The sequence below is a fragment of the Diabrotica virgifera genome, chromosome 3 (genome assembly GCF_917563875.1).
Source record: "Diabrotica virgifera virgifera chromosome 3, PGI_DIABVI_V3a".
Taxonomy (NCBI): Eukaryota; Metazoa; Arthropoda; class Insecta; order Coleoptera; family Chrysomelidae; genus Diabrotica; species Diabrotica virgifera.
In genome coordinates this window covers 268,663,209-268,676,025 of record NC_065445.1, presented here as the reverse complement: position 1 = coordinate 268,676,025, position 12,817 = coordinate 268,663,209, and the positions used below count along the sequence as shown (strand labels likewise).

Here is a 12,817-nt window from a genome sequence, read left to right as displayed (position 1 = left end):
TTATATAAAAATTCATTGTTATCCTGTTTGCTAGATGATTTGGTAAATCCAGCAATAGGTAAGAGAGTCTTTTTCCTCCAGGACTCTGATGCTGAAATGAGATCGTCGTCCAAGTATAGAGACCGAGATAGGGACGATAAACGCTCCAGTCCCAGAGGAAGCAGAGACTCGAGAGATAAAGATAGGAGAGATGATAGGTCAGAAAGGGATAGATACAGCGGAAGAGATAGGAACGACGATCGATCCAGCAGGTAATAGATTTGTTTAATTTCTTAACCATTACAAAAACTCTCTCTCTCTCTCTCTCTCTCTCTCTCTCTAGTTCCATTCCACCTTGTAGTGATGTTGAAAAAGTAACTATTCGTTACAAATTACCCGTTACAATACTTAAGAATACCGAAAGTAACGATTACTATACAGAGAGGCAAATCGTTACTTTAATTATTCTGATTACTTCGTACCAATCGTATCAGAGCGAGTAACGAGTATTGTATCTACTTTGATTATTTTGATTACTCTGATTACTTCGTACCAATCGTATCAGAGCGAGTAATGACTATTGTATCTACTTTGATTACTCTGATTACTTCGTACCAATCGTATTAGAGCGAGTAACGACTATTGTATCTACTTTGATTACTTTGTTTACTCTGATTACCTCGTACCAATCGTATTAGAGCGAGTAACGACTATTGTATCTACTTTGACTACTCTGATTACTTCGTACCAATCCTATCAGAGCGGGTAACGACTATTGTATCTACTTTGATTACTCTGATTACTTCGTATTGTATCTAAAACCAGTACACTTGATTACTTTCTAGACTGACCGGAAAAATGTGGAAATGATAATGTTTCTACAGTATGATCAACAACTTTAATTGTGTATGTATTGCATTGGTTTTATTAGAATTAGACCAGGGCACTTAGCACTAAAACACCGGAATAAATAGATTTTTAAATAGAGCACCTAGAGACTTGCGCTTACGATTCTCGATATGATTACCGGTTCAAATCAAAAGTAACAAAAGCAATCAAATTATTTTTATCCCTTAAACAGATCGGTGAAGGTCGTTGTTATATCGGGATACCTATACAAAATACCCACCTACTGAGAAATACGATTCTCGATATGATTATAGTTACAATATTATTAAAAAATGATTTTTATTAACGTTTCGACGCTTTTTTTTTAATGATTTTTAACGATTTTTTTTCCCATTCTAAATAGTTAAAATAGTAATCAAAGTAACGAATACTGTAAATGATTACTTTATAAGTCAAGTCAAATTTATTGATCACATGTAGTCTAAGAGCTAGTGAACCTTTTGACTAACGGTCGTCCTGTAAGGCTAGAAATTTGTACAGTGATAATTCATAGCACACCAAAGCTAAAAACCATGACCTGGCAGGCCTCAGCGGTGCACGTGTATCTACCAGGTGAATCGAAAAGTGCAAATTTAGGGGGTAAAATAAACTTTCTCCTGTAAGGTTTAAATTTAAGTATGTGTTTGAGTAAGTCATTTAAAAGAAATGTGTAAAATGACAGGCGATTCTGAAGAGCATAAGACCTTGCCAGGCGAGGGGAAAGATTAGGGGTTTTTCCTAAATTTATTTTTTTTGCATCGAACAAATTTTTTTTAAGTTTTTTGAATCATTCCAAACAGAAAAGGTCTTTGGTGATTTTTCTCTTAAGTTAATAGTTTTTGTTATATGAGCGATTGAAAATTTTGAAAATTGCGAAATCGACCATTTTTAACCCCAAATCGGATATTTATCTAAAAATCTCAAAGTTGCCAAGGTAGGTAGATATTCTTTAAACATTGATTGATGAAATCCCAAAGAGTGTTTTGCAATACAATATCGGAAACCCCTTTGTTTTTTAATTGCTAATCAAGCGGACGCTTCACTGTAGTATAAGTGAGGACGTTTGAGTTGGCATAAATTCATTATCTCGAGAATTGGCAAATTTCAAGAGCAATCTTCAGACAGGTCGATTTTTATTTTTAAATTAGGACTTTTTGGCATATATATAATACTAGTGACGTCATCCATCTGAGCGTGATGACGTAATCGATGATTTTTTTAAATGAGAGTAGGGGTTGTGTGATAGCTCATTTGAAAGGTTATTTAATTCTCTATTCACTAATATAAACAATAACATAATTATTTATACAGGGTGTACAAAAAAATTTTTTTTATTAAATTAACTTTGATTAAATTTGACAAATAGAAGAAAAAATTTTTTTTTGTACACCCTGTATAAATAATTATGTTAATGTTTATATTACTGAATAGAGAATTAAATAACCTTTCAAATGAGCTATCACACAACACCTACTCTTATTTAAAAAAATAATCGATTACGTCATCACGCCCAGATGGATGACGTCACTAGTATTATATATATACCAAAAAGTCCTAATTCAAAAATAAAAATCGACCTGTCTGAGGATTTCTCTTCAAATTTGCCCATTCTCGAGATAATGAATTTATGCAAGCTCAAACGTCCTCAATTATACTACAGTGGAGCGCCCGCTTGATTAGCAATTAAAAAAACAAAGCGGTTTTCGTTATTTTATTGCAAAAAACTCTTCGGGATTTCATCAATCAATGTTTAAGGAATATCTGCGTACCTTGCCAATATTGAAATTTTTAGATAAATGTCCGATTTGGGTTAAAAATGGCCGATTTCGCAATTTTCAAAATTTTCAATCGCTTATATAACAAAAACTATTAACTTAAGAGAAAAATAACTAAGGACCTTTTCTGTTTGGAATGATTCAAAAAGGCTAAAAAAATTTGTTCGATGCAAAAAGAATAATTTTAATAAAAACCCCTAATCTTTCCCCTCGCCTGGCAAGGTCTTATGCTCTTCAGAATCGCCTGTCATTGTACACATTTCTTCTAAATGACTTACTCAAACACATACTTAAATTTAAACCTTACAGGAGAAAGTTTATTTTACCCCCTAAATTTGCACTTTTCGATTCACCTGGTAGATACACGTGCACCGCTGAGGCCTGCCAGGTCATGGTTTTTAGCTTTGGTGTGCTATGAATTATCACTCTACAAATTTTTAGCCTTACAGGACGACCGTTAGTCAAAAGGTTCACTAGCTCTTAGACTAATGCGACATTATACAAAGTACATGTATGGCATAAGTCAAAGTTACAAACATACATCTTAAAAGTATATAAATTAATAAATACGATAAAACATACTTAAAAGTTATTTTTAGAATATGGCTCTAGCTCACAAATGTATTGATGTACACACCTCCGAAAGTTTGGCTGATGTAAATTCATTCGTATATCTATTGGTAATTTGTTAAAGAAACTTATGGCTACATAATGTGCTACCTTCCAACAAAACAGAACGATGTTGTGGAAGTATAAAGTGATTGTCTCTGAATCTTGTTGAATAAACATGGTTAAATTGAAATTTATTAAATTCATAAATTTTGCAATGTAAATACATTATACACGAAAATATATACAGACCAGGAATTGTAAGAATATTGTTTTGTCTAAAGATGCCTCTACAAGAATCTCTAAATCTCATTTTATACATTATCCTAATAGCTCTTTTCTGAAATACGAATATCTGCTCTAATTCAGAGGTACAACCCCAGACTTCAATGCCATATCTGGCTATTGAGTAAAAATGGACAAAGTATACTGTTTTTAATATTGATGTATTAAAGAGACGTGAAAGAATTTTCAATGCATAACATGCGCTACTTAATCTGGATTTCAAGTTAGAAATGTGGTTTGACCATTTACAGTTACTATGTAAAAGGACCCCCAGCAGCTTCGTGCAGTCTGTTTTATCTATTGTTGCTTGTATAGTGGCTTGATGGTTTATTAAATTATTTGACGTGAAAATCATATACTTTGATTTCTCTTCATTCAAAACTAGTTTGTTGGATAAGAAATAACTGTTGATGGTGGATAGTATCTGTGTAGTTTTATTTTGCAAATTTTGATCAGACGTTCATGTGACTAGAATGTTGGTATCATCCGCATAACTGATGATGTTAACCCCAGTCAGTGAATTAGTTACCAAAGCTATATCATTAATAAATACTATAAAAAGTAGAGGACCCAATACACCACCCTGAGGGACACCATAATTGATATCCAATGTGTTTGATTCGTTTACAAGTCCATTAGATGTTATCTTTACTTTTTGTCTTCTATTCTCTAGGTAGGAAGTAAACCATTTTAGAACTACACCACGAATACCAATCCCCTCAAGTTTTATTAGCAACAAATTATGATCCAAAGTGTCAAAAGCCTTGGACAAATCGAGAAATAAACCACATGCTTTCTCTCGTCTGCCCAAAGCATCCAACACTAAGCTGACGAAATTTGCAAGAGCTGTAGTTGTAGACTTAGAAGATGTAAAACCATGTTGAAAATGATGCAAGACACTATAAACCAGAGTTTCAATTATCTTTGAAAACACAGATAAGAGACTTATGGGACGGTAGTTGTTAAGGTCATCTTTATCACCACTTTTGAATAAAAAAGGGATTAAAATAGATAGTTTAAACATACTAGGAAATATTCCTTGTTGAAAAGAGGCATTACAAATATCCGTCAGTGGATCTGCGAGAGCGTGAATGCATTGTTTCAATAACTTAGGGGAAATCTGATCAAAACCACAACTGTGTTTGGATTTAAAACTTCCGACTATATTAGTTATTTCCTGTGTGTTAGTTGGATGTATAAAAACATACAACTATTACAGTTTTTTGATGCTGATGTAAACCCACCTATTTTAGTAGGATCCAAAGCAGCAAGTAAGTTTGGAGCCATTTCAACAAAATGGTGGTTAAATTTGTCTGCTAAATTATTATTATCATCACTAGGTACTTTTGAGTTATTTTGTTTCCCGACTGTTAAGTTTACTAAATGCCAAATACATTTCATTTTATTTGATGATTCGTTTAACTGTCTCATGAAGTGACTACTTTTAGCTGCTTTTAATTTAATTGAATATTCTGTCTTTGCCAAATGAAGGAATGGCCTAAGATTACTATTTTGCTGACAGATCGTTTCTAAAAGTTTTAGCTGATCCCTTAAATTGTACAGTTTCTGCGTAAACCAATTCGAACGTGTACATTTTTTAGGTTTACATTTAAGCAGTGGAAAATGGGACCGAAAGCAATTTTGGATAGTATTTAAAAAAGCTAATGATTTATCCTCAGCAGAAATTGTATTAAATACCTCTGACCAATTTGTTGACTCAAGGGTTTGAACAAAACGATTTATGTTCCTTTCACTATATGAACGGATGAATATATAGGCATCATTGTCTGTGTTAATGCTACATTGGAACAATTGCGCACGATGATCAGAGATAAAACCTACAGCCATTGTTTTTTGTTGGTGATTTATGTTTGTAGCAATATAATCAATTTGAGTTTTACTAGTTGCAGTTACTCTTGTATAATCATTCACAGTTACGGTTAAGCCATAAGAATCTAAAACATTTACCAAGTTCTGCGTACTTAGTGCATTTGATTTGACATCTATATTAAAATCACCTGTTAATATTATAGCCTTACCTTCGGAGACTAGCACATCAAGTATTAGATCCAGTTTTGACATACAAACATCAATAGAGCCACTTCCAGGCAGTTAAATACACAACACAACACAATTAAAAAGGCAATAGTCTATTTCAACAGCACTCAATTCAAACTTATATTTCTCAGATTGAGAACATATATTAGAACATTCCTTCCAAACCACACCCTCTTTCACATAGATTGAAGACCCTCCATGTTCCCCTTGGTCACGGCAGAAAGATGAAGCCAGAGAAAATCCATTTATATGGTGTAGTTCTAGTTGTTCTTTAGATTTCCAGTGCTCAGTTAAATAGACACATATATTATGTAGACCTTCGCACTGCAGGAAGAACTCTAGTTTTTCATAGCTTGTTGATATACATTGTATATTTTGATGAAGTAAGCCAAAACTTTTTTGATTGAAAGTTGAAGCATTTTTACCAACTGTGTCAAAATTAGGAGAATTGAATACCTCTAACTTATCCAATTGAAAACCAGTTTTCTGACTAAGACTTGGAATATTTAATAATGTAATCTCTGGATCAAAAATTAAGCTTCTTCTGTCTGTTTTTTCTTGTGGTAAAAAACGACTTACAACAGCTCCGTGAGGCCAAACTTCGGGATTCATGGCCTTGTTGAAGTTCCCTGAACATATATTTACTTTGAACGATGAGTAAATAGTTGGATGTTTAGATTGAATCATTTCGCATGTTGCTTCAGGAAAATTCACTTTAATTAACTCGGTTAGAGAGTCAGTTGTAGTTTCTTTATTAATTCTTGTAACATGTAGAGTTGAAATTTTTGGAACACCCTCTATTGCTACCTATTATAATTTTTCTTCGTCCGTTAAACTGATGTCGCCTAGGCCTAATAGTTTTCCATTCTTGATCATTTTCCGCTTCATATTATATAGGTATTTTTTTATAGGTATTTCATCGTTAGTAGGTTATATACAAAAGTAGTCGTAAAAGTAGTCGTATACAAAAGTAACGATTTGTAACGAATACTCGAAAGTAACTATAATCAACATCACTACCACCTTGTGGAGTATTTGACGTTTATTCGTTTCTTGACCAAAACTGTAAGATTGTTCAGCGCATCTTCTTGTTTATTCTCTGGATGATAAACTGTATACTAGTTACCCTCATTCTCTTTTATTTGCTGCTCTGTTTTTGATTTCGCCCCATCTTAGTCCAATTTTTTCGGGTTCTCTCTTTGTAGTTTTTTTCCAGCTGTTACGTGGTGTTCCTTTCTTTCTTTTCCCCTCTGGTTGGTATTCCTGTGCTTGTCTTGCTATGTTGCTTTGATCTTTCCTCAAAGTATGCCCAATCCATATCCATTTTTTCCTTGAGTGTAGTAGATAAGTTAGTTTGCTTTGTTCTTTCCCAAAGTTTTGTATTAGTTATTCTGTCACCCAATATATTTTCAAGATTTTCTTAAATATTTGTTTACAAAACTCTGTAGTTTTTTAGTTGTAGTTTCGTCTTGTTTCCATGTTTCTGCAGCGTAAAGTAATATCCTTTTGACGCAACTATTAAAGATTTTAATTTTTGTTGTTTCCGATATTTCGTTTGTTTGCCAAATTCTGTTTAAAACTTTGAATGTATGTTGAGCCTTTATTATTCTCGTCTGTATATCTTTTTTCCACACCCCGTTCCTTTCCATGATTGATCCCAAATATGTAAACTTGTCTCCTTACCGTTTGTCACTATTTTATTATTTGGGTGGTTATTATTTTTTAAGAGTTTGGTGTTCTTTTGTGTTTATTTAAAGTCCGATCATGTCGGAGTACTGTGCCAATTTGTCAATTTTTGTTTGCATATTATTTCGGTGCACTTCAGTTAGCAGGCAAATGTCATCCGCAAATTCAAGGTGTTCTAACTGTTTGAGTAGCTTCTACCTGATGCCTGTTCTACCGTACTTAATCCATTATAATAAGGAATAGGTTAGGGTATAGTACAGAACCCTGTTTGACTCCACTCTCTTTGACTATTTCATCTGTCACTTCATCTGATTGTTCCAGGTCGGCTTTGTATCCTTCGTAGAAGAGTTTAAAAACGTTTATGATTTTTAGTGGTATCCCATCTTAGGATTCTCTACATGTGTTCCTAATTACACAGTCGAAGGTCTTTTTAAAGTCGATAACGCTCACATCTATATCTTTATTCTATTCATTTGTTAGTTCTAAGGGCGCAAATGTTATAGAACGTTTGGCACGAAAGTCTGCGTGATTGCTTCTCAGTTTTTTATCTAGTTCTGGTTTAAATCTTTCCAGTATTATTTTGGTCAACACTTCAACGGATGTGCCGCTTAGTTTGTTATATTACAAACACTGATATAAACTTATTTTTTTAGTCTTAGATTTAAAATATTGTTTATTATATTTTTATTTCAATTATTCTAATTGTTTAAAAAGTAGTAAACTTTGTATCTAGGGCTTTTCGTTGTTTTCCTCGTAATACGAGAGATGTCGCTAGATTGCGTCTCAAAAGGTGGAATCATTGTATCGCGATGGTTTCCCTTAAATAGGCAGATTGTTTATATTCCTTTCAGAGTTGTGACTGCATAGCTTCACTGAGGAGGCATGAGGATGCTGAAATAGCTATATGGAGATGGTGGTCCAACTCTGAATCGAATATAAACAAAAACTGCCTTTATTTTTCTTATTTTTTTTTAAACTTTTCCTTCCCTTAAGAAAAATTTAATGTACCCTAAAGTTTTTCGTCCTATCAGTAAAATTTTCCGAACAACTCGTAGAATAATTATTCGGTTTCAACTATTATCTGTTACAGGTACAGAGATGACGATAGATCGAGATATCGTGATGACAAAGATGATGATAGATCGAGACATCGTGATGACAAAGATGATGATAAATCGAGACATCGCGATGACAAAGATGTTGATAGATCGAGACATCGCGATGACAAAGATGATGATAAATCGAGACATCGTGATGACAAAGACGACGATAGATCGAGACATCGTGATGACAAGGATGATAGAAGAAGTAAAGATGACGATAGAGGGAGAGATAGATCTAGAAGTCGAGATGATGACAGATCGAGAGATAGGAGGGATGATCGAAGAGATAGGTATGCATTTGGCCTTGTTCCTTATTAATAGAACTTAAAAGTTGCTACTGTGCAATATTCTCTTAATGATTAAACTATTTATTTCTCTTTTTTCCTTTTACTAGAGCCTTTTCTTTTAACAATTTTCATTCAATTAATCAATGTTTTTATTTTTTCTTATATTCACTGTTTAATTTCTTAGACATAGTCGAGATGATAGATACAGATCAGACAGAGATAGAAGAAGAAGCAGGTCTAGAGATAGAGATAGAAGGCGTAGCAGATCTCCGAGACGTTCAAGATCGAGAGAGAGACCTGGCAGAGGAGGTTTCCAAAGGAGATTTGATAGAGGAGGCAGAATAAACAAACCAGGTAAGAAAAACTATTACATTTAATCTTATCTATATGCATATTTCGACAGCTTGGATTCAGTTCGCTTCGGGATACACCACAGGCGGCTTTGAAGACGCTGAAAGGCAGAGACCATGGTCAGCCGATGGTGGTGGCCCCGAATCGAGTTTAATCTAAAGCTGCCTTTCCTTATTACATTTAACTAAATTCAAAATTCCAATCTTCAAATTAGTTATATACCTGCTGCATGCATCTGTCGTTTCATCCATAATATACAAGAAGTTGCCCTCTAACTTCCCCTTAATTTTTGAAATATATTCCACATAGCATTTTTCCATAGTTTGTTTTCTCAATGTACCCTACTCCGGTGAGAATTTATTCAGATGTATTTAAATAAATAACTTACAACTAGGGTGATTGACTGTACACATAGACCAGGGCGCATCTGTAAAAATATTAGTATATTTGGATGTTGAGAGGTGACTCATATTTTTTTGCAGAAATTGCTTGAAAATAACTCATATAGTAGTATTTGAATTATCCTCCTACTCAAAAAGGGCCGGAACATTGTTTAAATAATCAAAATGTCAAAAAATGAAGGAAAATTTCGATTTTTTTCTTCGTTTTTTGATTATAACTTTAAAAGTATTCATTTTCGAGAAAAGTTGCACCGACATAAAAGTTGCGTAATTAAATTTCCTACAATATAGGATTAACTGAAAATTTTAAAAATTGTCACTCTTGTTGCAAAATAGCAATAATTTCAAAAAAATCATAAAAACAAGTATTCGCATTTTACGTTTTTCAACCATTTATGCTTCACTTAGGACCTTCATATTTCACCCACAAAAACTTTATGATATGATAAAACAATACTGTAAATTTCATTAACATCGGTTTAATAGATTTTGTAATCCAGCTTTCGCAAAAAAATTCATTTTTTCAAAATGTTGCAGCACTGAAAATAAAGCAGACAGTAAGTTGAATTTTTTTACATATAAAAGAATACCGTACCTTTCATTTGAAATTTGCAAAATTAAAATCGGTTAACTACCACGGCGTCAGGAATTTTTTTAAATAAACATTAATTTTTGGTGCTACTCGCAGGACAGCGGATACGTTCGCTCTGATTGGGCATTCCAATGATCTTTGATAATGATTGATGAATTTTAATTTTTATTATAAATAAATAAATTTGTTTATTGCAAAATAAAAACACATACTTTGTCCTTTGAAATTACACTTTTTTTAGCAAAAACTTTCTTTGTTCATATATTTTAACTTAGAAAATAAAAGTGTATTATTTTTAAACATCCTCGACACCGTAAGGTACAAGAGGACGGCTTAAGTAAGTAAGTAAGTAAGTAAGTATTTTTAAACATATGCAACTGTTTAAACAATTTTTCACAAACAATAATCAAATTAGTTTGATTTTTGTGGAATTAAAATATGAACATTAACAAAATATAGAGTAAGAAAATAATATGCTAGATAAAGATTGGAAGAAATTTTGGTGGATATCAACTTGTGTGACGCCGTGGTAGTTAACCGATTTTAATTTTGCAAATTGCAAATGAAAAGTACAGTATTCTTGTATTTGTAAAAAAAAATGTTAACTTGCCATCTGCTTTATTTTCAGTCCTGCAACATTTTGAAAAAATGAATTTTTTTTGCGAAAGCTGGATTGCAAAATTTATTTTGCAAAATCTATTATACCAATCTTACCTAAATTTACAGTATTGTTTTATCATATCATAAAGTTTTTCTGGGTGAAATATGAAGGTCCTAAGTGTAGCAGAAATGATTGAAAAACGTAAAATGCGAATACTTGTTTTTTATGTTTTTTTCGCACTTATTGCTATTTTGCAACAAGGGTAAAAATTTTAAAAATTTTTAACCAATCTTATATTGTAGGAAATTTAATTACGCAAACTTTACGAAGTTATAAAACGAAATTTTATTTTATTGCAACTTTTATCGGAAGTGAATACTTTTAAAGTTATAATCAAAAAACGAAGAAAAAAATCGAAGTTTTCCTTAATTTTTTGACATTTTGATTACTTAAACAATGTTCCGGACCTTTTTGAGTGGGAGAATAACTCAATTATTATTGTAAGGGTTAATTCCAAGCAATTTCTGCAAAAAAATTAGAGTCACCTCTCAACGTCCATCTCAAAACAGATCCACCCTGGACTAACAGAGGTATCATCATTATGGATGAGACGTGGGTCTGTCATCATGATCCTGGAAACAAAACAAGAGGCTAAAGAGTGGTGTGGACCTGGTTCTTCGCCCCCGAAATGAGTTTGTGTCCAAAAATTGACCAAGAAGGTGTTGGCATCAGTTTTTAGGAATGCGAGAGGAATTTTGTTTGTGGATTATTTGCAAACTGGTAAAACAATAAATTCTGGATATCAATGTAACCTTTTAGGCCAGATGAAGAAACAAAATCATGAAAAAAACCCTGTTTGCAAAAGAAAAGTCCTTTTTCATCAGGAGAGTACATCGTGTCTAGGGGTCGACAAGACAAGAATTCTTGTCTTGACAACAACTTCTTGTCTTGTCTTGAGAAAAAATCAAGAAATTAAAAAAAATCTTGTCTTGACGGTTTCTTGACATCTTATATCTTGTCTTGGCTCAAGAAATTTCAAGATCTTGAAATTTCTTGATTGTCCGGTCGGGTGATTCCACGGCGACCTTTTTGTTGCGTTGCGTGCTAACGCCGCCTCCACTGCCACTGGGGGAGTCCCTGATCTGCATTTGTTTCCTGACGAACCCAAAATTGATGTGTAGTTGCATGCTTATAGTAAGCATTTTGTATGTTTCGCACATATTCTAAGCTTAGCTGTCCAGGATTTTATAAAACTTGCTGAGCCAAATCGAAACAGTTTAGACATCGAAAAGGATTTTGATTATTTGGAGGATGAGATCGAAATAGAAAATGCTATAAATACTACTACTTTAGATTTTAACTCTCCTGTAAGTAAAATTAAATACCTTGTAAAAAAAATCAAAAACTCAGGACAAATGAAAGTTAAACTCAACAGTGCTTGCGAGGCCATAAATTGTAAGATGACTATGCCAGAACTAGATGTACCTACAAGATGGCATTCAACTTTCGAAATGCTAACATGGGACTTAAGTGTAAAAAATGCTTAAAACTATGGATCTGATCAGTAAGATTTGTCAGTATCTGAGAAGGTTTAAAACACTTTCTTCAATTCTCGAAGAGGGAAAATATTGCACCCTCTCATTAGTGGTAATCGGAGTAAATTTACTTTTGGACAAACTGGAAATATGGGCTCATGAACTTAATAATAAAATTGATAGAGACGCTACCGATGAGCAATTAATTTACTGCATTCAAGCTGCGAGAGATAAAATACTGAAACACTATAACAAAACTAATTTGATATACTGTATTGTTGTTATTTTGAATTCTCGCCATAAAGTAGAGGCTCCTCATCTTGGGAAAAGCTTCTATACTCAAAGGCAGTACAAAAATTTGAACAAATATTTAAAGCTAACTACTTTAATAAATCCCAGAATGATCTATAGAATCCAATACCAGAGCCAGTACTTAGTCTGAAAAAAGAAGATAACGAATTTGATTTAGATATTACTTACCTATTTAAGAAAGCTGATAATGATAACTTACAATCTTGGAAGTATGAAATTGAAAAATACGTAAATGAGCCTAGGTCAGAAAATTCTGAGAATATACATACTTGATTGGTGGAGAAGACACGAAAATATCTACCCGTCATTATCGAAAATGGCCAAGGATTCTCTCGGAACGCCAGCAACATATGTA

The 12,817-nt window shown here is 33.1% G+C and overlaps 1 protein-coding gene across 3 annotated transcripts in view; it reads left to right on the top strand.

Annotated features, from left to right (window-relative positions):
• The window catches only part of LOC114326442 (U1 small nuclear ribonucleoprotein 70 kDa), a 58,135-nt gene that overhangs the window by 22,968 nt on the left and 22,350 nt on the right, over window positions 1–12,817 (top strand). For 2 of the 3 annotated variants that reach the window (XM_028274816.2, XM_028274850.2), the window contains 3 exons: window positions 82–251; window positions 8,371–8,673; window positions 8,855–9,024. In XM_028274816.2, the coding sequence (XP_028130617.1) occupies window positions 82–251; window positions 8,371–8,673; window positions 8,855–9,024 (643 nt within the window). Of the gene's footprint in view, window positions 1–34; window positions 252–8,370; window positions 8,674–8,854; window positions 9,025–12,817 lie in introns of all 3 variants that reach the window. The other variant, XM_028274841.2, reaches the window with a different exon arrangement.